Source organism: Epinephelus fuscoguttatus, linkage group LG7 (assembly GCF_011397635.1).
Source record: "Epinephelus fuscoguttatus linkage group LG7, E.fuscoguttatus.final_Chr_v1".
Taxonomy (NCBI): domain Eukaryota; kingdom Metazoa; phylum Chordata; class Actinopteri; order Perciformes; family Serranidae; genus Epinephelus; species Epinephelus fuscoguttatus.
Window position 1 is genome coordinate 30,281,429 of NC_064758.1, and position 26,926 is coordinate 30,308,354.

Below are 26,926 nucleotides of genomic sequence, written 5' to 3' on the forward strand. Positions count from 1 at the left end.
CAATTAAAAAAGACCAAAAAAGAAATGATTTAACTACACAGCCTATTTACTTAGGGTAGAAGCACACATATCAAGGAAAAACAACCAAATCTACAAAGTCAGGCAGGCAAAATGCTCCAGCTGTGGTATGACGCCATGCAGCATACGCAACAAAACCAGTTCACAGCCACACTGTGGTGAAGCTACTCCCGGTGGAATTATGTCTCCCAGCTCTCTTACAGTCAAGATGGTGGTGAAGATAACAAAAACCTAATTTCATCTCATATTGTCATAGATTTTAATAATAACTAGATACCAGATGCCAAGATGGCTCCTATTCAGTCCTGTGGAGTTGATCACATGGTGCATTCTCCAGAAACGTTTACCAGCTTCAGGGTTTATTTCCATGGTATGCGGCTCAATGAATATGTGCAGTAGTGTTTCTCCCGCTGGCCCCGCTGTGAGTTCCCACTCTCCTTATAGACTTTACATTGTGATGACGTCACAGATTTTTAAATTGCTTTTCTGGATTTGAGGAAAGTTTTACAAATATAAAACCACCATGACTCAAAAAAAAGAGTTATAACTGACATGTCCTGTCAACAGTTTTACAGACATGTCTTTTACAGTGGTGGCCTACAGGGAAAATGCTTTATGGGCCACAAGGGCTTTTTTTTTTTTTTTTTTGTTTTTTTGCAATAACGCGAGTGGCCACTGGGACAAATTTGCTGCAACTTTAGTGTATCATAACAAATTGATTATAGAATTAATCTGCAGATGCTCTGGGCCAAACTTTTCTATGGATGTTAGTTCTTGAGCCACGATGAAGGCCAAAATGTGTCCTGTAACAGACTATGTAAGGTGTGAACTGATTTCCGCAAAACTTGCACCCCCCACTAGACAGTTAAGAGGAGTCAGATTTGGCAGTAAATGACGAACTATAAAAACTGTGTATCATTGCAATCCATGCACGTGCTTACAAAATAACAGACTCTACAGTAGTATGCAAGATTAACTGCGAACAGACAGATACACAAACTCACACATGCACACACGACCAACCTCATGATTCCCTCCAGGCTTACAGCTTGCAGAGATAATAACTCTAAGGCCGTATCGTCCCTACTGGGTTTTATACTTTGGCCGCTATGATTGTGAAGCAGATATTAAACTGAATTCTATGAGGTATTAAAAATGTCTTTAAAAGTCTTAAATTTAACACAACCCTGCAGAAACCCTGTCACACCCAGAGTCTGTGTACTGTTTACACAAGCTGATGTCATCACACCTTATATCTGCCGATAAGCCTCTGTCTGTACTCTACAAGATATACTGTTTTTATGTTTGTCTCCCTTCTCATAGAATAATCCTCAACATCATGCTTCAATAGCAGATATCATACACTGTGATGTATTCTTTTGATAAGAGTTTGATTCTCAGCCTGAACTCAGTGAGGCCCCGGAGCGATCCTACAGGTTCAGGCTGATTCATTCTCCAATTTCTTTTATTTCCCTCAGGCTTGAATCTGTGAACAGTCGTGTTTCATTTCATTTTTTCTTTCTTCCTCTAAATCAGAGCATGTGAAATGATGCATTATCTTTAAACAGGTGCGCCTCTGCCCTCGTGACACATTACTGACAGGAGTGTAATTTAAGTGTAATGACTTTCTTTACCTGATGCTCCTGTAATTAATGAGCACAAATTTAGACCTGGCTATCAACAGATGGCTCGTACTGCAGGTTATGCGAGAATATCTTTAACAGCTATTCAGGCTTAGAAAGAAAGTCCGTGTTTTAATTGGTCTCATTAAATGCTGCAGTGGTTCAGGGTCTGTTTAAAACATTACGTTCGTTTGATTAGTATAAAGCCTGACATTTAAAAACACACTCAGATACAAGTTTCTGAGTCAGCCGTGGCCTCAGACCTGACAGCCTGACCCCAGCTGAGCCCCAATCTGTCCAGCCCAGCCTTGTCTCACCGTTTGTCCTGCCAGGTCCTCCTACATAAAACACAGCTCCTCCGCTCATGTAAATTCCCGGCGATCCCTCCGTCAATCATCCGATCACTTGCTGAGAATTTATAACCACTGTAGCACCAGGCACCTGACTAAATAAACCGACAGGGTGTCAAGCTGGAGGGGGATCATGTGAGGCGATAAAGGTCGCCCCCCCTTGGTATATTTATCCCAGTGAGGCCCCAGAACAGTAGATCCCTGTGCCTCGGTACACCACCGTGTCATTAATATGAGACGTCCCTGTAGAGCATGCACTGATGACACAGGGCTTAATCACAGCCAGGAGGGGAGAGAACAAGCCTCAGCAGCCTCTTAATCTCCTCTGTGGTTAGACACATCTGGTCTGAGGAGCTTTGAACCTTACATCTTCTAATATCTGATATCTCGAGGCCTTTATTAGATTCCATATGTAAATGCAGTATGGTCTGATGAATTGGTTCATAAGCACCATTCTCCAAGATTAATTACGTGCCTTTGTTTAGCTGTCATGATCAAGATCTCTTTCTTCATCCTCATATTGGTTCCCCTCACTTGAAATGTGAGGATTTTTATTAAATTGAAATGATATGCTTCTCTTTAGTGTTCTTATCCATTACCATCAGTTTTGTTTTATTAACTGATGTCTGATTAAAATGTTTTGACAAGCCAAACAAGGAGGTCACACTCTATTTTTTTCTAATCCCCCAGGCTGGTGTGTGTCACAGGGCACTCTGCACATGACAGGGCTGATATTGTCCAAGTGGATGTGGATCAGAGTGGAATGGGGACGTCAAAGGAGAGCTTCTCATACTTAGTGAGTATTCTACAGATATATATGCTGATCCCTCCGCTCTGTCCGACGCTCCCTCCACATTCTTCTTCTTCTACGCTCTCTTGTTCCTTGTTCCCCACTGGGAGAGCCTTCCCAAGTGTGTCAGTTGAGTGTTAACAGATGCGTTTTATGATTCAGAGGAATGCGAGTGTGTGGGAATCTTCAAACGTTCATCTGAGCTGCAACTAAGCACCATTGTCATGTTGCACTCGCTGCCAGCAAAAACAAATATGGCGATTGTTGGAATGTCCCTTTGCTCTGAATTCATCACTGGCCGAGGAGGGCTAGCCAGCATTGTGTTAATTGACCCCGACCCACACAGTCTCCCTTTGGATTTGGAGTATTCAGCCATTGGAAATACCCATGTAAGCCCTTTGTTTCTTTTGTTTATAGACAAAGAGTTTTTCATAATTCAGTGCTGGAACAGCCTATCATTTCAGCGGCTTCTAAGAGCAGCTCTGCCCGTGAGTCATCCCGCAGAGAAATTACCCCCGATCTCGAAGCCCCTCTTGATTCACGAGGATGAAGAAAATCCAGATCAACAAACATTACGACGTGCTGTTGTGAGAACTCCTCTCGGGTTCCCTTATCCAAGTCTGAGATGCTCTGAGTGTGAGAGAGGTTTTCACCGATGGGTGTTGAAGGGAAGATGTGGGAGAAAGGGAAAACAGTTTTGGAGACAGGATGTGTGCCTCTTCTGCATCTCCTTCCTCAAAACCTTTAGACGGAAACATCTGCCTCCTTACGCCCACTCTGACACACAAACGCACAATAGGTCTCCTCCATCCGTGCACACTGAGGAAGTGAATCCTGTCAGTGAGGATAAGAGGTTTCCCTGGAGGCGAGGTTCATGGCAGGGATAGAAAGTTTGGAGGGAGCGGGAATGCTGATGCTGGTAGCTGCAGAGCTGGACAGCGATATTCATCTTTGCCCCAGGAACATTTGTGTGTATGTGCACGTGTATACAGGTTTGCATGTGCATTTGTGTGACAGTGTGTGCAGTTTTTCATGTGTATGCATGAACATTATTGCCTCTTAGTATAGCTGTCCTGCAAGCTTGAGCCCAAAGGCCTGTTGGCTTCAGCAGCACTTTAACATATTGCAGCGTGGGCTGTCTTCACAGTTTTCTTCACTAATTTACTGTTGTAGTCAGCAGCTGTCTCGGCCAATCTCTAAAGACAAGATATGTGAACCTCAAAGGATGAGGAGAGATTTTTCATTTGGTGTCAAGGCAAGCATCATAAAGCACAAAACACAGTTTGAGTAAGCTTGTCATTCCCAGTGACAGACGCTGTCAGATGTCAAGTGATACACTTGATTCGTTGTTTAGTCATGTGTTGTATCATCTCGTCTGTATTCAGGTCCCAAAGCTGCTGTCTATGGAGCCGACGAAGGGCTCTCGTGCTGGAGGGACTGTGGTCGTCATCAGGGGGGAACACCTGGACATTGGCTCTCAGGTCAGAGTCATGGTCAACAACACGCTGGAGTGTACCATCATAGAGTGAGTACTGCTTGTTTTAAATTGCTTTTAGCTAGAGTCGCTTTTAAGTGTTTGAGGCAGGTCTGGGTCAAGTCTCACGTCTGTCTGAAATAACCTGAAATAACACAGCACTATCATGCAGTAAAGTGCTGTAAATGCATCGACCTAATGATTCAATATAATAATTTATAAATGATAGTTTTTGAAGACTTTTATGTGGTTAGCATTGTCGCCTCACAGCAAGAGGGTTCCTGGTTTGAACCCAGGTTGGGGGGTTCAAACCCCACGTTTGGGGAGCCCCTCTGTGCGGAGTTTGCATGTTCTCCCTGTGTCAGCATGACTTTTCTCTGGGTACTCCGGCTTCCTCCCACAGTCCAAAGACATACAGGTTAATTGGTGACTCTAAATTGTCCGTAGGTGTGAATGGTTGTCTGTCTCTATGTGTCAGCCCTGCGATAGTCTGGGTGTACCCCACCTCTCGCCCAGTGTCAGCTGGGGTAGGCTCCAGCCCCCCGGTGACCCCCAACAGGATAAGCGGTTAAGGAAAATGAATTTATTTGCTTTCAGATCTCAAGTAGGTTAATAATCATATTAGTTAAAGGGACAGTTCAACCCCTGACCAAAATCATGTATTTTGTCCTATCTGTAGTGCTGTTTAACAATCTAGACTGTTCTGGTGTGAATTGCAGAGTGTTGGAGATATCGGCCATAGAGATGTCTGCCTTCTTCTGAGTTTAATGGAACTAGATGGCACTCTGCTTGTTGAAAAACACAACAGCAATGTCTCTTTCCAGAAATCATGACCCAGGTACTCAAGATAACCCACAGACCTTGTTGTGAGCAGTTTCATGTAGGAACTATTTTCTTTCTACCAAACTACACCTGACAACCACTGTGCAGAAACCGGCATCTACTGCTAACTCATCTAACACTGAGGTGAGACGAAAGTTTAGCTAGCTAACGGTACAGCTCAGCCGAGGAGGACGCCATTAACATTAGCGTCACGCACTGTTGCAAGCCCGAGCCGTTCATCCATGAGTAGATGCACACCTCCTTCTGTGTGGTGATACGGTTGGCGGGTGCAGTTCAGTAGACAAAAATTTCCTACATGAACCTGCTCACAACAAGGTCTGTGGATTATCTCAAGTAACCGGGTCATTATTTCTGGAAAGAGACATTATTTTTTGGTGCTTTGAACAACATTGTCCGAGTGCCATTTAGTTCCATTATATTCAAGAGAAGGCAGACATTTCTACATCCAATATCTACAACACTGGGCAACTCACAGCAAAACAATCTAGATTGATAAATAGCGCTACAGGTAAGAGGAAATATATGTATTTTTGATTTTTGGTGAACTGCCCCTTTAAGCCCAAGTCATGTTTTAAGTTTAAAGTCAGCAGCTGTGCTTGTAGCTATAGTTATGTAAAATGCAAATTTTGAAATATTTGCCAAACTGTAATAAACATAACTTTGATTCTAAGTGGAAACATTTTTGAGGTTTGGGCACTTGTAGACATCACAAGATTTTCAGTCACGATGTTTACCTCTTTTTTTTTTTTATTTTTTTATTTTAGGAAAACAGATGAAACCATTGAGTGCACCATGCCTCCAGCACTGCAGGCACACACAGACCCAGTGGCAGTGTGTGTGGAGTTTGAAAACCTTCCCTGTCAAAATCCAGAGCTTAGCACCACCTACACCTACGAGAAGAACCCCATCATCAGCTTCATCCACCCCAAAAAGAGCTACCTCAGGTAGGTAGAGTGCTACACACATTACATGCATTAAAACCAAGATGTCTTAAACTTCTCAAGCTGGAGGACTCTGCGGTTCCCCTCCCAGAGTCACTGACATAAGCCATTACTGTAATGTCGTCCTGATGTGCTGCATTTTCTCCCTATTGTGTTCTAAATAGCTCAGCATGTGTGTGACAGCGTAGCGGCATGTCTTTGATGACATGTGTGCGGATTTGCACTGCAGTCGACCTGTTTTGCATTATTATCTGGTCCCCTGTTTCTCTCTTGTTTTGGTGCAGTGTCCCAAACGTATTTGCATACCAGTATGAATCTGACACTTTTTTTTGTCGTGGCTGAGATGTGACTCTCTGTCCCTGTGTGTGTTTGTGTCACAGTGGTGGCAGGACCATCACAGTGACAGGACAGGGTTTTGATCTGGTGCAGAGCGTCACCATGGAGGTCCTGGACATTGGAGAAAAAGTGAGTAATCAACTGTATTTTTTCCTTTTTTGGTTGACAAATCTCTTTCAACCATATAATTAAACATGGATTTATTGGCATCAAGTGGTGAGGTTGCAAAACTGACACTTTGTGTGCTGGTGTGAACTCCTGGTTAATATTCCTTCAGTGTTTTTAGCAGGAGCTGAATAATCTGCAGAGGCCTCCTATTCTCCAAAACAAACAGACAGGTGAATTAAATCGGTAAAATCCCTCAATAAAGCAGTTTCACTTTAAATAAATCAGTTGTTTTCCAACACTGCTCCCTCGCCGTGGCACAGCTAACTACAGTTGTCGACACGAAAACACCAATTTTGCCTGTTCTGGGCTACTGTAGAAACATGGCGGTGCAACATGGCGGATTCTGTGGACAAGGACCCGCTCCTTATGTAGAAAAAAACAGCTCATTCTGGGTAACGAAAACATAACGATTCTTATTTTCAGGTAATTATACACAAATCAAATAAATCCAATGTTTATTTAATTTCTGCCATTATGTCCCCCTAAATCCTACACACTGGACCTTTAGGAAAACAAAATGGAAAAAATAATGTTTTTAATGTGTCATTCAGGCATCACACTTGTAGCAACAGAAAACACTTGAAGTATTACGCTGACATTTTGGGAAAAATACATATTTGCTTTCTTGCAGGGAGTTAGATGAGAAGATAGATACCACTCTACCAATCTGTTGGTTAAAGAAGTCCTGTTATGCCCATTTTTGGGGTCGTATTTGTAATATTGGGGTCTACTGGAATATATTTAGCTGTTTTATTGTTCAGAAAAACACATTAGTTTTCTTATACTGCCCATTGCTGCAGCACCTCTGTCTGAATCTCTGTGTTTGGGCTTATGTCCCGCCTCCTCTGCAGCCCAGTCTGCTCTGATTGGTCAGCTCACTCAGTCTGTTGTGATTGGTGCAACACTTAGAGTGTGTGTTGGAAATGTCATGCCCCTTACCTGAACTGTATTTCACCTCCTGAGGCTACATGAGAGGCTAAAAAGACTGTGGCTAAGCCAACAAGGCCGTAGCAGCTGTTTAGCTTAGCTTAGCATAAGGACTGAAAACATCTGGTCTGGCTCTGTCCAGAGTAAACAATGGTAAACAAAGATGTCACAGATATTGGCCAAGAAACAGCCATGGAAATAACTCCCAAAACAAGGTATGATATGTTAACAGTAGTTAACGAGCTTCGGAGGTAAGAAAGCAAATACGCATATTTCCCAAAATGTCACACTAGTCCTTTAAAAAGATGCATACATGGACAGTTTAAGGTGAATTAAGTTGCATGTAGATCATGTCATTAACCATCTGAAAGGTGAAGGTATGAAATTTAAAACCACTTTGTCTCCTCTGGTCCTCCTTCAGCGCTGCACAGTGGTCTCCCCCTTCACCATCACCTGCCCATCCCCGCCGTCCAGCCAGTCCCAGCAGACCTCAGTGCAGTTCTTCCTGAATGGACTCCTCTACACAGGTGACAGCCCCTCCACTTTTGATAGCGAGGGAGAGGAAGAGGAGGGGGAGCCTCAGAAAAGTCACTTCCTGTTGGAATATGTGGAGGACCCTCAGTTTTTCACCGCCAACAAGGAGAAGCTGATAAAACACCACCCAGGAGAGCCGCTGACGCTCATCATCACGGTGAGTGACTGCTGGGACAGGAAGTTCAGATTAGGGCTTCAGTGTTACGTTGTTTTCCAGGAAATGTTGTGGGCATTGTCTGCAAACACTATAAATTATATGGTTCAGTACAACTGTGCAGCAACAGTCTGCAATATCACCAAGAATTTAATTCATTCATTCATTCATCTTCTAACCGCTTCATCCTCTTGAGGGTCGCGGGGGGGCTGGAGCCTATCCCAGCTGACATCGGGCGAGAGGCAGGGTACACCCTGGACAGGTCGCCAGACTATCGCAGGGCTGACACATAGAGACAAACAACCATTCACGCTCACATTCACACCTACGGACAATTTAGAGTCACCAATTAACCTAGTCCCCAATCTGCATGTCTTTGGACTGTGGGAGGAAGCCGGAGTGCCCGGAGAGAACCCACGCTGACACGGGGAGAACATGCAAACTCCGCACAGAAGGGCTCCCACGCCCGGGATCGAACCGGCAACCCTCTTGCTGTGAGGCGAGAGTGCTAACCACCACACCACCGTGCCGCCCAAGAATTTAATTTGCATGTCAAATCTTAATCCTTTTGAATTACTTAAAGGTGTACTATGCAAGTTAATTACTGTTTGTAAACAGTATTGCCAGTGCAAATGAAAGTGAAAGCCAACCCCAGCTTTGTCTGCTTGGCATCCTCTTGGATGCCTGCTGCTTAGGTTCTGGCGTCTGGTCACTACCTTTTTATAAATTCCCGACCTCACCTGCGTGCTGTGCCCGGGAAAGACATGAACACAGCAAAATAAGAAGATTATGCAGACAGAAAGCAGAGTGTCTGCAGATAAATACACTGCCACACACCTCTAGTGGGTCATAGGTAATGACTGAAAGGGATTACATTTAATCGAGTCTATGCGTTGTTTTTTTTAACGGCATAGAATATCTTTAGCTATTTAGGTTAGCGTTAGCGTTACAATTTTGAATAACAGAGGTTACAAATAAACTAATATTTAAAAATTGAACCCCAAAAATATAGTCTAAGAATTCAAATTCACAGAAAGATAACATACAATAATTTCTATTACTGCCTTAGTATTTCTGTGTACATTACAGTGGCAATGCTGATCTTTGGCAGGTAATGTTTACGATGTTTACCATTCTAGTTTAGCATGCTAACATTTGCTAACTTTCATTAATCACAAATAACAGTTGAGGCTGGTGGGAATGTCATTAGTTTTGAAAGTATTTTGCCAGAAACCAAGTGACAAAAAAAAGGGCTAAAAAATAAAGCCAACGCAAAACTGCAGTTCCTCTAGTGGCCATTTGGGGCTGGCTCCAGAAGCCAGTCAATCCCCATAGACCCCCATGTTAAAGTGTCCAACTTAACAGCATAAATAAACATGTTTACAGCCTGGTACAGAAGCGGTTTTGGTTTCTAAAGCAAATTTATTGACTGTGAATTTATATAGGACTCACCTGTTACCATTTTATGAAGGCTTAAAGTCACGCATATTTAAGCATTGAGCGCAGAGGCTTTCTGTGAGGCTTCACCACAGTCTATGAGTTCTATGAGATCCATCCCTCACTCCTCGAAACATGGTCACCTCTGGCCCCCCAAAAATGGCAAATGCCGAAATGTCAGGCTCGAGGCTTTAAAGCCACAAACTGACCTGATGATGGTGTTAGATGAAAAATCAGGGGATCACTTAAGTTATTATAATTAATCTTGAGGTGAACAAGAATGTCTGCGCCAAATGTCATGGCAATCCATTGAATAGTTCAGACATTTAAGTGAAAAAAAAAAGTTGACCTCATGGTGGCACCAATTAAAAGATCAGGGGATCACCAAACAAGGATAAATCCTCTGTGGACCGTGAGTGTCTGCACAACATCTGAACCACTATTCAGTGGTTCAGTAGTGTGGACCAAAGAGGCAGAGCAGCTGACATCGCCACCCCTAGAGCCATGCTGCTAACTGTAATCAGACAAAAACACTGATTAGACTCCTTCTTTTTAATGTAGTCAAACCTCAAGATGCTATCAGCAGAAAACACTGACTATTGACAATCTCAGCTTTCAAAACACCACATTTAAACTCTACATGGAACAAGCGATGGTATTCTCTACGGGTTTTTTGGTTTTTTTGCCTCCAAAAGCAACACAGCTGTAAACTGAATGCACCCACTGTGAACAACAGACAAGGCTGAGTGTTCCTTTATTCATATTCACATAAACCAGAGGCACATAAAGCACATCAAAGGCCCCGTCCGCTGAGACGTGTTGATTTCAGTTGGGGGTCTGGTGGAGGGGGGAGGGTGCAGTGGCAGCTCAGTGGGAGGTCCCATGTTCCCGTGGTCTGGCTGATCTAAGCACCTGTCTGCATGAATTCGTCACCCAAAAGAGCTGCTGGCTATGACACCGTACAACATTCACATGCTAACAGCACAGACAGGGAAGTTTGAACACGATGCAGCTTCCTCTTGATGTGTTTGTGAGCATCAGGATGAGGCCCCTGCAGGAACCAATGCCTCAGCCAGGGCGACTCGTCGGTTGTTTCCTGTTTTCTTTAGGAAGGTGGATTCCACTTGTGGCGGACTTGAAGGGGGGGAGAGAGGCTGGAGGGAGAATGTGTGTGTGTTTATTTAATAGGGCGCTTGTTAGTCAGCCAGATCCTATATTAAGGACCTGAGCTGGAATGTGGGTGGATTTTGTTTGCTTTCATCCTGTTTTGGCCATCAGAATTCATTGTTTTGGTCCAGTGAGTTTGAGTGTGTCGCACTGTATATATGATGTCTACAGTTTTACATTATGCTCAAACATATTTTGTTTGATAGTCTGATTTAAGTCTGTATGTGTATCAGTAATGTGTATGCATGTGTTTGTGAGTGCGCGTTGTGTCTGTGTTAGGAAGCATTTGTTGACAGAGACCCAGGGGGTGGCATCCTGCAGTAGGGACAGGACAGGGCCCTAAGGGTGTAATCAAAGCAAGGAAGCACACTGGGGATAAACACACACACATACACACACGCAAGCTTCCTCACTTGTCACTCTTACATTAAAGGAAAGAAAAATTGCAGCTTCATACAAATTGGGTGTTATTTTCGTATTGTTTGGCATCATTCCTATATATTAATAATAACACAGTGCATACCAAGTCAGCTGCAGATGTCTAGGAATGCTGCAGCGTCGCGAAAAAATAAGCTTGACAGGGCAAGAAACAAGAGCAGTCAGATTATTATACAGGTTTTAAACAAACCCCCAGGACAGCTTAATTTATTTAAAGCGAAAACAAAGGCACATGGCATTATTATCCAAATTGTCTGCTTGAAACATCCATCAGAGTTTACAGATCGACTTCCTGGTTCATTTTGTCCTCTCTGACTGTTTATGTACTTCTGTTTCTCACATTTTCGGACTGTTGTTGCATTCCCTAATCTCAGCAATCACTTTGGGAAGTACAGTCATGACCAGACCTTTAAAAACAGGAGCCAAGTTTCAGCCTGAATTTTCTCCAACACCAATATGTGAGTGTCCCTTGAGTTAAACGTTTAGTCAACAAACTAAGCAGTCCCATAGCCTCATGCTCTGTAAATCAAAGCTGTAGTTGGTAACTTTTAAAAAATATATTTTTTGTCATATTTGCTGAAACTGTCACTATATTCACACAGCACTAAATTAAAAAAATCATACTCCTCTGCCTCCTCTTAGTGCTGTGATGGTATTACTGCGTGTGAACACAAACAATCAGTCAGAGCCGAGGAGTCTCTAACGCAGCTGTCAGTCATGTCAATCACTGCTGGTGAACTGCGGTCACATAATTTAGTGTACTGTTCAGCTGTAGAATGAGAACATTGGTGTGGCTGGTGCTTTGTGCTTCGGTGGACTGTTTCCAACAAGTTGCTAAATGGTACACTAAAATATGTCTCCGAAAACATTTGAGGTGAGAAATAGGCGATGCAGTAACAGAATCGTGATTCATATTTGATCGGCGCTGCCTAGTTTGGCAGTTTGACCACAGTTCACCGCAGTGATTGACATGATTGACAGGTGCATTAGAGACTCCACAGCTCCAGGGTACCCAGTAGCTCAGCGGGTTTAGTAGACTGGGTGCCCCATGTGCAAAGGCAACGTCCTTGCTGCAGCAGCCACGGGTCGATTCCAGCTCACCGCCCTTTGCTGCGTGTCATCCCCTCTCTCCCCCCTTTCACACTTGAAGCTGTCCTGTCATTAAAGGCGAAAGGCCAAAACAATAATCTCAGAGACTCCTTGGCTCTAATTGGTTGTGTTTGGTGCACTGCGGTAGATTCTGGTAAAGGCCATTAGAGGCAACAGGAGAAGGAGACAGACTATCTGTGTAATTTAATACTTTGTGAATGTAGTCATAAGTTGCAGCAAATTTGAGTTAAAGTCATTAAAAGTAACCAACTATAGCTTTAAATATGGAGACATGCCAAGTAGAAATCCATTGACACTTGACGCCATTGACATTAAAGGAGCTCTATACAATGTTCAGAGTTTGCATGTTCCCTCAGTGACAGCGTGGATTTTCTCTGTGTACTCCGGCTTCCTCCCACAGTCCAAAGACATGCAGGTTAATTGGTGACTCTAAATTGCCCGTAGGTGTGAATGTGAGTGTGAATGGTTGTCTGTCTCTATGTGTCAGCCCTTTGATAGTTTGGCAACCTGTACAGGGTGCATCCTGCCTCTCACCCAATGTATGCTGGGATAGGCTCCAGCCCCCCGTCACCCCTAACAAGATATTAGATAAGAGATTATAGAAAATGAATGAAATGAATGCAAACAGCTCTCAGCATAAAGGTGGTTGAGCTAGTGGCTAGCAGCTAACGATGCTAACAGTGCTGACAGAGCTACCATTCTTAACCTGGGGGGAAACCACAGGGTGAGCGCTACGCCTACACAACAACGCCATACTGACATCAGCGGTAAACTTCTGCATGAGCACAGTGTAGAGCAACAGCGATGAGGTAGCCAATGGGATACGCACATAGGCACTCACATGCACTACACATTACTATGCATGTGCAGTCAGACCGTGTACCACAACAACAAACAGAGAAGCTCCGATTACAACACATGCAGAGGTACTATGGCTTCATTCTCTGGTCAGGACGCCATTACTCCACTGTGTCTTTATATAACAAACAAGTGTTTGCTGCTGTATTTATACTCTGAATATGGTACAGGGCTCTTTTGGAGGAGTATCCCAGTGATTTAGTGAAGAAAGTCAAAATGTTAGCAGCAGCAACAAGCCCCAAAAACACTGGATCCTACATCTCCCATGATGCAACTTACAAGCAACTCTCATGAAACCCTCCCTGTCAAAACATCTTTCAAACTCTATGCCCCACAGGCTTTCTGTTATAAATCTCCAAACCCAGGTTGAGATTACTCACCATGACTAGTAAACTGTAGTTGTAGAATTGGTGGTGTGCCCCTTTAATTAAAACAGAAATTAGCAGTGCGAGGTTTGGCTTGGACTGACATGGAATTAGGACATGGAGTTGGATTGATAAAAAAAGGGCTGTGCAGCTTATTCCAACAGGCTCCTGTAAAGGCCCTGAGAATGTTATTTTGGGCAGAGGCAGGGATGACTGTCAGCGGGTTTGTTTGTAGAAACTTCCCTGGCCATGTGAGAGAGGCAGCGGGAATGTTTGCTGCTTTAAGCTCAACTGGAGCCCAAACTGGATGAGTTTTCTGCTGGCTTCCTCTGTGTGACAGCTGCGTGACAGGCCTGCCGCACCTCGCTTTCTCTGTGTGTGTGTTTCTGCGCATAGGAGAAGTGCGTATGTGTCTGCCCGTACAGTATGTGTGGGTTAAAGCTGCCGCGGCCTTCATGAATGTTATCTGTGCCTGTTCAAACCAGGCCCCTCTGTTGTCTTACCGCTGACCGGCTGACGGCTGTTTTTGTTCGTTTCCTGGCGCAGAAAGGGCCGAGCGATCTGGAGCTGGTGCCGGAGGAATACTCAGTGATGATTGGCTCCTATCCCTGTAACATCAGCTTCCACAACGACCAGCTGTTCCACTGCACCATCAACGGACTGCTGGGCACCAGCGAGAGAGAGCTGCCGGTCACTGTAAGTATGCAAACATGTAAAACACCACAATAAAATACAAAAACACATACAACACTGTGTTGAAAATATTGCTGGATAGACCAAGGAAATTTAAGGATATTACCCATCTGTCACACGACGTTCATAAGCCAAACATTTAGTCGGAATCCAGACCATCTGCGATGTTCATTGAAACAGATTTGATCTGCACACGTCCATGCACTGTCAGTGATATGTGTGTCTCTCTTCAGGCATTATGAATGGTTTGTAGTCTCTGAGCATGCCACCATGAATCAGCAGTTAGTGGGGGTGGTGAGCCGTCACTCGGTGCCACAATGCCACAGCAGAACAGTGAAATGTTTACCACTTCCCCCGTTATCTCTTTAATCCCCTTATCAGGCCGTCTATCATCGCCGACACAATCACCTATCACACAGGCGCAATCTTCTCACAGCAAGTCTTCTGACTCAGCGGTGATCTCACTCCTCGCCTGTGTTTTTGTTTCGTCTCCGATTCCCCTCCATCGCAATTAAAGGTCTTAATCGAGACGTGGTCGAGGGCTGCGCGGTCCTGATCAAACCAGACACCCTCTTCCCTTCTACCCACGTTTCCCATCTGTTGTTGTCCGTTCTGATAGGGCGTTATTAAGGGGGGAAAGCACTCATCTATATTTAAATACCAGCCAGACTGTGAGTGGTTCGCTGAAATAGCGCAGAAACATATGCTACTCTGTCTCTGTCTGTCAGCTGAGTTGCACTGTAAGAACCGTTTCGCCACTTTGACACAGAAATAGAAGGAGAGCTCTTTTATTTCACACACACACACACACACACACACACACACACACACACACACACGCACCCCGCCACCCTCCTCCTCCTCCTTCTCCTTCTCCTTGTATACCTGTGGCTCGCTCTCGACCCCACCCAACCCTGTCTGCCTCTCAGGATGTCTGAGAATAAACACAGGCAATTAGCGAAGACGTAAAGGCAGGGCAAAGGTCAGATGAGATGTCACAACACAAATGGGTGGCAGTGAGGATGATTGGTGTGCACATTCGACAGGGGCATCAACATAACACACATTTTCCATTGTGTCGGCACATTTGAATATATTGTGCACATGGGCCGTTGCGTAGCTTATGGCCATTTATGTTTCTTCACTTACTTTCGGTGGCACATCTATTTTTACATGCCCGTGTTTTGCTTGGCTCTGAAGTGGAGCTGCTGAGCTGCAGAAGTAGATGTGGGGAAGCAGTGTTTTTGTACCCCGAGCGAAACAGGAACATGGAACAATGGCATTTTCCCCTCCATTACACCAGGCCTGGGTGTTCCAGGCTCTGGAAGAAGGCCTTCTCTCTCTCTCGATGGCCTGGGTAAATAAATGCCTGGACCAGAAAGAGAAAGATGGAATTAGAAAAGATGGAGGGAGCCCAGCGAGCCAGTTTCCCCCCTCTGAGTAAGAGCAGCGTAAGACGGATTTGGTCTGAGGATTGGAGGCTTTTTATCTGAGGCTCTTTTTATGAAGTATGTTCGGATTGGGGAAGGAGAGGGAAGGGTGCGAGGAGGGACCACAGAGACCCTGCTGACTAATCAGAAGGCAGAAGTGAAAGTCCTTTTCTTGTCACATCTGGGTTGCTCTGAACCGGGTGACTTCTACAGCTCGTTGCAGCGAGAGGCCATTTTTCAAAATCCGTAGTGTGTAATTTATTTCTGTGTCTGCACCTGTGTCCATGAAAAAAATGATGCGTCTGACTGTGCACGTGTTCATGTGTGCAGCTACTTGTGTTCCCATTAAAACTGCCCATGTTGTATGTGTATTACAATGAAAAAAGAGACGAGCAACTGTGCATTCTCAGCTCATTACTGCTCCGTCTTTGTCTTCGTCCTCATCTCTCCAATCTATCTTTTGACAACCAAGTATCCAGGGAGGTATTTAACAGTTGCAGATCTTGAGAAAGAAGTCCATGGGTTTATTTTCTCCTTCCTTTATGTCCTCGCACAGCTTTGGAGTAGACTTCTGACGACGTCTGAACGCCGGCTCATTATAGAGATCTTATCATTTATTTATTTATTTTTCAAGACAGGTCATACTGAGTCATATTCATAGAATGCAAATGTCTCCTTCTGTTATTGTATGTCTAAGATATTGTCTCATGGAAAAAGAGCTGTAGTAGAGAGCATCATGTGAAGCACAGTGCAACCATAACAGGTTACAGGATGTTCAGGTACACGACAATAGACTGCTGCAGGGTTGACCTTTTTTGTATATCCAGTGCACTGAATTCTGGATTGTTACAGAAAATAAGCTCTGTGGCAAACACAAGTTTATGACACTTATACGTTTCATCCAGCATGATAATCTTCACAAAGGAATGCCACTTCTGGTGATTGCATGTATGCTTTAAAAATAACAGAAGTAGAAAGCTGTGAATGATGATGATGGTTGAGTTACTTTAACTTCACCACCGCAACGAGGCTGTTAAAGCTGTGGTCGGCGTGATGATGCTCTGTAGTCGCGTTTAGACGCTTCTTAGCAACTGCCTCATCTCAGACATGTAAAAGGTCCAAAATGCACAAGTGGTGGTTTTACTGACGCCGTGGAACAATATGTGAAATATAAGCTCGTGTTAACCACAGACCTTATTTCAGGAATCTAACCAACAAAAACTCATTAAAAGAAACCCATTGACTCTGAGATGAGGGAACTGAGAGTGCAAAAATACAAACTCATTTCCGCATTTTAGGACTCATTCCTGCAGCACTCTTTTAGCTGTATGTAGGACAGGTTGAATAGTCTATCTGAGTAGAGTAGGTCTTGTTTGTCACCATGAAACTTCTCCAGTTGATTACTAACATTAAGGCAATCATTTTTTGTGTCAGAAGTTATTTGACTGTTATGTCTGAATATGCAAATAATGCATTATCCAATTAAATATGTGCTAATTTGCATACATTTCCAGAACAGAAATCAGAACATTTGATAAAGCTAGGTTCAAAATTCTTGTGTCATTTTTCTATCATGTTAGAGTCAAAGGTTTTTACACTTTCATCACTCCATAAATCAAAAAATACTCTCGACAGCCATTAAAAAAAAGAATTTAAACCATGTTTTTAGGAATAAAATGTGTCAAATGAGATATGACATTGAGTAATGGCCAGAAAAGTGTTTTTGCGCAACATTATGATGTCACAGTGACGCTGACCTCTGAGCTTTTAGATGTAAAGTGTCGTGACTTCATTATTGTATCCTGTATGAGAAATTTCATCATAATTACTGTATGACTTCCTGACTCATGGCCAGACACATGTTTCATGATGTCACAGCAACCTTCACTTTTGACCTTTGGCCGCCAAATTCTAATCAGTTCTTTCTTGAGTCCAAGTGGATGTTTGTACCAAATTTGAAGACATTCCCACAAGGCCTTCTTGACATTTTGAGACGCAAGGTCACAGTAACCTTTGACCACCAAATTCTAATCAGTTCATTCTTGAGTCCAGGTCGATGTTTGTGTAAAATCTGAAGAGTTAACCCTTTGAATCCTGGAGCAACATCACTTTTCTTGTGCTGCTTTCAGACACCTTTTGGAAGTATTTAAACCCTTGAACCCTGAGTATATTGGTTCAAAAAAAACATTCAGAAACATGGGGGAAAAGGCACTGAGAAACCTGGTTAGAAATGTTCCACAGATTGCAAAAAAAAAAATATATAAATGCAGAAAAATATTTAAAAATAAATAAATAAATAAAAAATGAAAAATTATTAAATTAAATGAAATTAAATTAAAGTAAATTGAATAATTCTATTTTTAAGATGTCTGTCCAGATAATTTCCTTGTTTGTTTATTTGTTTTTTATTATTTTATTTTATTTTTTTTTATTAATGTTCTTGTTTTTAATTTTCTCTTTTTACTATTTTTTTTTTTTGCTATTTTTTGGGGGTCATTTCCTCTTTTGTTGCTCATTTCCTTCTTCCCATGTTTTTAAAAGACATCATGAGATATTTGAGATACTGTGCTCATGAGAAGGGGACTGACAGATGTAAGGATGGACCAATTTATGCATGGACAACCCAAAAAGATAATGCTTCCGGTCTATCTCTCTGTCACGGAGGCATACAAACTCATTTTGACCTCTAAATATATGTAAAATCCCATATATTTTGAGACCACAAATAAGACACTACAGGTGAAACAGGTAAACATTTCAACTAATAGATATCACCATGAAATGTCCTAAGTTGAACACAATTATTTTTGTATTACAAATTTTCTGAAATGTAATGTTTAATGTTTTTGCATACATTTCCAGAACAGAAATCTGAACGGGAATAATCTTCCTTTTTGCTAGTATGAAAGAAGACATGTTTTGGAAATAGCCAAAATCTGAAAACTGACCAGTGCATGACGAACTATGTTTCCACCTGAAGCCTCTGCACTTAACCTCGTGTAACATTTTCTCGGTGGATGACAGAAAGACTTGAATTGTGTTTAAGGAGGGGAGGCTTTCGTGGTAGATTGTATTTATAGTGCTTCGTAGGAGAGACAGAGTTTTTGTTTACAGTGTGTGTTTTATTGTGAGAAGTTTTGTTATTCTTCTGACATGTTTCACCACTGTGTCAGTGTATACAGTATTTGGCGTCCATGTAGGCTGCACACAAATAAACAGCAACTACAATGACAAAATAAAACAAAAGAAAAAGAATACATATAACATGATGAGGTCTGCTTTAACATGTGCAAGGTGGAAAGCGTAAAAGAAAGAAAGAAAGACAATCTCAGTCCAGCTTCATGTGTTGTTCCTCTTTCCAGGTGCAAGTGGGGAACTTTCGTCACACCATAGCCAAAGTTCAACTGGGCGGCAGCGAGCTGGCCATCGTGGTATCCATTGTGGTGTGCTGCGTGCTGCTACTGCTGTGCACTGTGGGTAGGTTGTGTACACACACTCACCAGCAGATGATGGATGTGTGCCTGCTGCAGAGATGGACGCCCCAGATGTGGAACAGATAAAAGGAATTTGAGGGTCATAGTTTCCCGCACTTGCCTCATCCCTCCTCAGAACCCCAAACACAAAGACCCCACTGTTTTCCTCTCGCTGTCTGCCTGTGTGTGTGTGTCCGTGTGTGTGTACTGTACTCTGTATTCTTTGCGTGAGTGCGCGCGCAGGGCAGGTGTATGGGTGAAAATTGGTGCTACGGTGGACTTTCACACAGTTTCCTGTCTTGAATCTGTTCTCAGATGTTCACAGACCCCCCCCCCCTTTTTTTCTTCTTAGGCGTGTGTGTGACATAACTGTTGGAATATGTGCACAAATTTCATTTACACATTCACCAAAAAAAGAACATTTTCATTTGCATGTTCTCACAATCAGATAACATTCATGCAAATATTTTTCACAGGCTCGCAAAAGGTCCTGAGTGTCATTTCAGAAACTCAAAAATCTTTTTAGACACTTTTTTTTTTTTTTTTTTTTTTATCCTTCAGGTTTACTGGAAGCTGTCAGTGTGTGATTACAGCCTTTGGGTTGAAACATACTGTATTCAAACTGCATTTTGTCTCTTACAGCTCTTGTAGTGTACTGCACAAAGAGCCGAAGGGCGGAACGCTACTGGCAGAAGACTCTGCTCCAAATGGAAGAGATGGAGTCCCAGATCAGAGAGGAGATCCGTAAAGGTGTGTTTACACAAGGACCCACACATGCACATACACACACCCTATAGTATTGTCCGAGCTCTGCTGTCAGAGTTGTTTAGACCTCAATTGATGTTTTGTGTCGACTGACATGAAAAAAGAGGTTCTGGGAAGACGGAAATATTGACCACGTATGTTTGTGTGTGTGCAAAATGTGTGTTTGTTTGAGATTGTTTCGAGTCTGAAGTGGGAGGGAGATACAACAGTTGACAGATTTGTGCCGAGTAAGCGTGACTCATAAAACACAGTGTCTGACAAATGATCAGTCACACGCAGACATACTGAGTGGCCACATCGCCTCTGCTGCGTCTCCTCTGTAGGACCAAGGCCTGCGTGTGCTCTGTGTCTGTGTGTGCATATGTGTGTGCGTTTCTAGGGCATTAGAGTAAAGCCGTGTGAAGGCCACTCTGCGTCTGAGCAACCAGATTTATTGCGTAGAGATGGGGGGGATGGATAGAGAAAGAGAAATGGAGGGAGGAAGCGATAGGAGCGGGAGTCAGGGCCGCGAGTGCGAGGAGAAGCAGAAGCGTGGGAGGGAGCAGGGGAGCGGAGGAGAGGTTATTTAGTCAGAGGACACAGATAGATTTGTGCCCGAGTTCAGGGTGAGTGTGCAGAAAGCGAGGGATAGTTCAGCCGAGACAAAAGATAAATTATAAAATAAAAGCAGACGAAGAGGGAGTGAAGGGAGCTGGGAAATTGACATATTCCAGGCTGTAGGCATGAGAGGGTTTTGGTATTTGTCTGCAAAAGTGAGGCAGACAGGAGGTTTGGTATTCAGGCCTGCTGCGTCTAATCAGGAGTCGATGGTGTGAACTGACTGGTGGTTTAGAGGACGCTTTAGTGAGCAGGAGGATAAATAACCTGGAGGAGTAAATGAAATATGTTTTTAATCCCTCTGGTCTAGTATTCCCTTCTTTCTACACAAACACAGTCTGAGGAAACTGGCATTGTAACCCAAATACGTCTCTCATCCTGTGACAGGAAAGCTTTTCCATAAAGGGATCTCCAGCGTCTCATTAGAGGAGAACATTATCCTCTCCTTGAACATGCTATCCAATAAAGTGGCTATAATATTAGCATGCAGATTCAAGTCAGGGTGTGGACATGCTGATACTGTTTCTGCAGCATGTAAACCTCAGGCTGCACACATGTTTTGGATGAGGGACTGGATTTGGCTGCCCTGATTGTCGTTTGGTAAATATTTGCATGCGTGCCATGCTGGACTCAGAGAGGGAGAGAGAGGGAAGGAGTGGGGGAGAGATCAAAGGATCAGTGTTTGGTACATCGAGTATTCAACCAGAGGTTTCCAAAATTACAAAAGCAGTGTTTGGGTTTAGGGAAATATCATGTCAGAAATGGAAACTTATGTAAATGTTTCTTTAGTGTGTAATCACCTGAAAGTAAGTAGGAGTGCAAATCACCAGTTTCATCGTGATACGATATCATATCGATTCTTTGGGCGACGATACGATATTTGCCGATATTACAGTCTGCCACAATACGTTTTCAATTCGATGCAATTCAGGGGCCTGCGATCAATATGAGATAATATCATCTGCCCATTTAACACAGTTGGTTATAGAAGAAGCTGCCACCCACTTTTGTTTTTGCTTTTGGCCATAAAAGGAGGAAGTTCTTCATTTTAACCCAAACCATCATCTTTTTCGTAAAACTTCAGGTCTATCTAGCGTAAAGCTCTGAAGGCACATTTCACCCTACAGCCATAAAACATGGACTAACAACATTATTTAACTGAAGTGTAAAACTCAGCCCAGTAATAACTGTTAAGGTTCAGAGACAAAACACTATTTTTTGCTTGTGACCTATTATTAGCTTTAGCATAGTCTCACTCACCAGACCTTTCTCAAGAAAAGAAAGGTCTGGCTGGGCCGACTCTCACTTTAAGATTGGAGAAAAAAACGCCCAGGATGCTTGTATTTCTTTCAACCAATCACAATTGTTCTGGGTGGTGCCACAGCAACGGTGCGCTTGCAAAAATATTGTCGGGGGGAAACAGGTTTTGGTGTAACACGCCCACAAAAATATCGCCTACAGGATGCGAACCATGGCCGAACGTTATTGAAACAGAGCAGCTGATGTTGCTGTAGTGAGAAGTTAGCAGGATGACATGCCCGTTTAGGCAGGTAACGTTACGCCGCGTGTTATCTCGTAACAGCAACGTTTACATATGGCATGTGCTCTGTCTGTTGTCCTGTAATTTTCTCCGAAATCCAAAATATTTCCACACTGCTGATTTATTCCTGAGTGAATAGCATTATCCTCATCGTCTTTCTCTTGGCTGCCGCTGTTTGACCGTGACAAAGACTTTCAAAATAAAAGCATATCCTAAAGAAGATGATATAAATCGATGTTGTCACTTTGCATTGATGACATTTGAACGTCGATCATTTAATTGATATATCAATCCAGATTGATGGATCGTCACACTCCTAAAAGTAAGCATGGCTGTGTTTTCACTACCTTAGAATGAGTCTTCATATCTACATAAGGAGCGGGGCTTCGTCCACAGAGTCCGCAATGTTGCACCGTCATGTTCCTAAAGTAGCCCATCAGCCACTGTAGTTAGCAGCCCTCTGCAAATAAGGCAGCTCACAGTAAAATCATCCTGAACGTCTGCATCTTAAGTTATAAGTGTAAAGGGCGAGCAGACATTAGCATGTGCTAGGCTAGTAGCTCGTCTCCGATATGCCAAACAGCATTGAAAAAACACTGATTTGTAACTTGAAACTGCCTTTATTTATTGTTTTTACTGATTTAAAGTACTGGGTCTGTTTGTTTTGGAGAGGAAGAGACCTCAGTGGATAATTTGGCTGTTGGTAAAAACCTCCTGAATGTCTGGATCAGAAATAAGAAAAGCACACATTAAGGTTTCACAGAAAAGAGGTGGGCACACATTAGCAGGTGCTGGGCTAGCTGACTATCTCAGACATACCCGTAGCGTCGGTGAAACAGTGATTTGTAACCATTACCAGTTTTAATCATCTAGGCCATTTGTTTTGTAGAGGAAGGGATGATTCAGATCCAGATTAAAACCTCCTGAACAGTCAACACTGAAGGGATTCTAACTAGGAGACCTTTTAGCTGCTTACAATCTGCAATAAATTCCCCTAAATCTTACACACTGTTCCTTTCAAAGACTCATTTCTGTGTCTCATCTAAAATCTCTTCCCGTGAAATCAACCAGATTCTTACCGATCCCACGGCACCCTGGGAGAGTTTGATTTGTTATTGCATTACTCTGTGAATAGATTTCTGACTCATCCTGCTTAGCAACAAATGTAGATGAAGGAGTCAGAGTCAGGACTGTGGTTTAGAGACAGTTTCATGATGAAAGCCCTTTTGTCCTTTCAGGCTTTGCAGAGCTGCAGACGGACATGACAGACCTGACCAAGGAGCTGAATCGCAGCCAGGGCATCCCCTTTTTGGAGTACAAACAGTTTGTCACACGCACGTTCTTCCCCAAGGTGAGACAGCCTATTTTTCCCTGCTATCTGATTTCGACTGGCAGACTGACAATACCATTTTTCTCAATGGGGTTTTTAATGTTTTTTTTCCCCTACATGTCCCATATTTCCCACCGCTTCTAATATGCAGGATGAAAATTCACCTTGAAACTTTTAAACATACAGTAGACGTCTGGAGAAGTGTAGCTCAGTTTGGCACCCTGCAGGAGAGTTAATGTGTTCTCTATAGGTAAGCATTTTTCTGATGGGCAATCCACCCTGAAGGTAGACTGTAGGTCTATCTGTCGGTGGGTGGGTTTTTTTTTTTTCTCACGGATACAGACAGACACAACTCAGCGGGTTTGTCTTCCAACCACAGGCTTGGACTTTCAAGGAGACAGAACAATAGCGGGCACTGAGACAAGGAAAACTTTCCCCCTGATTTCTCAAAAACACACTCCCTGCTCAGCTCACACACCCACACTGTTTTGCAAGTATACAAGCGCTTGCGCAATGGCAGCCGCGCCGGTTGGTTGCAGTGGCCGGTGTTTTCTGTCGCGAAGGAAGTGAGTGGGGAGAGTGTTGAAAAGCTGCACAGAGAGAAACATAATTCAAGTGTTGCTGCTTCAGTGTCGTCTCTCCATTTTTCCGCTAAAACAGCAAACACTCTACTCACGACCCCTTGTGCTCTTTTTTTTTCTCTTCCACTAGAGCTTCTGGTTCTCTTAGATTACACACACTCACACAAAACAGACACAGTTAGAATACAAGCCAAATGTAGCTGTCCTGAAATGACAGACAGAGTTGAAAGGCTGCCTCTTGGCTGTGGGTCAGTTTGTCTCTGAAGCCATTAAGGCTTGTGACGTTTTGTGTCACGGTGTTATGTTCCCTTTTCATGGTCAGTCAGGGGCCTATTCAGGGGCCTCTTCATGAAATTCTGCCCTTTGGTTCCAGACTGCAAATTTAATGTCAAACACTCAAGGCCAGCTCTTTTTTTTTGGTTTTCCCCGACTATCCATCTGTGTTTATGACTTAGAGCTGACTTTGTATTGTTTGCATGTGTGTTTCAGATGTGCTCCGACTATGAGATGAGTCTGGTCCAGCCCGCCTACGAGAATGATGGCCTGGGCCCTCGAGCGCTGCCAGAGACCCACCCACTGCTGCAGGACTGGCAGGTGAAGGGTTAAGCCATTAGGATGTTAGGTTAGGTTAGGCTTTCTTCTGCCAGAGTGCCTTGATTTGGCTCCTTTTTCACTCTCATGCTTCCCAACTGGGTCACACTGAAGCTTATTAAGGTTTCACAGTGGGCTTGTTGATGATGAGGAGTAAAGAAAAGCATATTGTGCGTTTTTGCCTTTGTGTGTCTGTTGTAATGTGTGTGGAGCATGTCCGTGTGTGTTTGTGTGACTCCTGTGTGTGCGCGTATGAATACTAATGCGTGTCATTCAGTGGTTTCTAGTGAGTGAGACACAAAAAAATTTTCAGCTTGTCAAACAACACGCTGCCCACCAAGTTGATGGCAGGTTGTTGACACACTTCCCACTGGCTTGTGGACAACAGAACAGTATGCTTTTCAGCGGAATCCATCTCTAGTTGTGTGTGTGTGTGTGTGTGTGTGTGTGTGTAATGGAGGGGCGGATGGGAGTGAGAGTTATAAAGAGAGAGTGGGAGAGGGAGTGTGCACTTTCATGAAACTCTGTGCGTGCTGAAAGCGAAGGGACGCTCGCGCATGTGTGTCTGTGGACGTTAGGAGGAGAGAAAGTAACGATTGCGGCGCTGGTTTTGGGTCGGCAGCCGGGGGAGGCTGTCTAGCGGTGATGAAGTGCCTTGGATCCGCATCGTCTTCCCAGGAAGTGTTTTCCAGGTCACAGCAAATAAATCTCACAGGCGGGCATTTATCTTAATGGACACCCCTGTTCTCCTTCTGTCAGGCTGCAAACCACACCATATGGCTGCAGTCCAGAGGGAAGACTTCATCACACTGCTGCTTAGTCGCACCCATAGATAGGCCATACTCATTAAGTCGACTCGGCACATTTAGAGACAATCACACGCAGTCGGGGACCGGAGCAGGAGATACTGATACCAGAGGAGGGGGGGTGTTTGAAGAAGCAGAAGGAAGAGGTGTGATAGAAAGATGAAGTGTTCACTACATGGGTCACTCGAGACAAGAGGTGGTGAAATAGATTAGGGAGGGCGCAGCAAGTGTATAATGCAGTTTAGGTGGAATCGTGCGGAGAAATAACTGTTTCATCCCCCCGTGTGTCCTCAGGCCAACAACACAACAAGGCCCAACGTGGAGGAGGGCATCACTCTGTTCTCCACTCTCCTCAATAACAAGCACTTCCTCATCACGTTTGTCCACGCCTTGGAGCAGCAGAAGGACTTTGCTGTACGAGACAGGTAAATGCATCAACTGATATGTGTTTGGCAGTTAAACAACAAACAGAAAAAAAAACTCCATCCCGATTGACTTCAGGCCATCAAATGGGTCGACGCTACAGATTTATAGAGGTGTTATATTGGATGGCACCTTGTTGCGACTATGAGCTGCTTTAAGCAATATTTTTAACAACAGGTGAAGTGGCTAGATGTTGCACCTAACTGCAGTTCCCCTCACCTCTACACAGCGTTACCATCTTCCAGCTTATCAGTTTGTTTCCAGCCTCAACTGGCAGCTGTTTTCAGCGGCATCACTATAATGATGCCTGGAGCACCATTTAGCGTCTGCATGGGATGCATCAGGCTTTCCACAGACTCCAAAGTAAACTCATCCGCGTCATTATTAGATGATCAGAGCAACAGATGTACGTTAAATAGCGTGAAAGCCCACTGAGGTTGGGTGGGAGGGGACTTTGACTGAGGAGAGCAGTGTTCAAGACCATAAAACAACAACATGTTGTGTGTTTGTGGCACTGAAAGCTGGACGTTTTGGGGTTCTTTTGGTGCTTTTTACCTTTATTTGATAGGACATATATAGTGTGAAAGGGGGGGAGAAAAGGGGGATGACATGCAGCAGAGGGCTGTGGGTTGAAATCAAGCCTGCAGCCACTGCGGCAAGGACACAACCTCTGTACATGGGGCTCCCACTCTACTAGGTGAGCTAGTGGGTGCTCCAGCTGGATGTTTATTAGTAACATACTGCTGCCTTTTTGGACATGTTTGTGCCACACAAAGCCGTGTGTTTTCAAGCGTCACCTGCAATCTTTTCCTTACCATAGACAAATCATTTTGCCGCTTAAACCTAAGCACCAACTTCCTCTGCGTTATATACTGCGAATATATAATAATGACCCAGTTACTCAAGATAATCCTCAGACCTTGTTGTAAGCAGGTTCATGTAGGAACTATTTTCTTTCTACTGAACTAAGCATATATCTACTCATGGACAAAGCACCAGATGTAAACATTAATGGCATCCTCCTTGGCTGAGCTGTAACGTAAGCTAGCTTGGTGTTCGGCTGACCTCAGTGTTAGGTGAGGAAGCAGTAGATGCACGCTTACAGTTGGCAGGTGTAGTTTGGTAGAAAGAAAATAGTTCCGACATGAAACTGCTCACAACAAGG

At 43.6% G+C, this 26,926-nt stretch overlaps 1 protein-coding gene across 1 annotated transcript in view; it reads left to right on the top strand.

Moving 5' to 3' along the window:
- The window catches only part of plxnd1 (plexin D1), a 101,321-nt gene that overhangs the window by 56,755 nt on the left and 17,640 nt on the right, over nt 1-26,926 (top strand). The window contains exons 14-24 of the mRNA XM_049581511.1: nt 2,681-2,786; nt 4,166-4,305; nt 5,862-6,041; nt 6,419-6,503; nt 7,891-8,160; nt 14,079-14,228; nt 19,018-19,132; nt 19,771-19,878; nt 23,269-23,381; nt 24,431-24,535; nt 25,633-25,763. Of these exons, the coding sequence (XP_049437468.1) occupies nt 2,681-2,786; nt 4,166-4,305; nt 5,862-6,041; nt 6,419-6,503; nt 7,891-8,160; nt 14,079-14,228; nt 19,018-19,132; nt 19,771-19,878; nt 23,269-23,381; nt 24,431-24,535; nt 25,633-25,763 (1,503 nt within the window). The remainder of the gene's footprint in view (nt 1-2,680; nt 2,787-4,165; nt 4,306-5,861; nt 6,042-6,418; nt 6,504-7,890; nt 8,161-14,078; nt 14,229-19,017; nt 19,133-19,770; nt 19,879-23,268; nt 23,382-24,430; nt 24,536-25,632; nt 25,764-26,926) is intronic.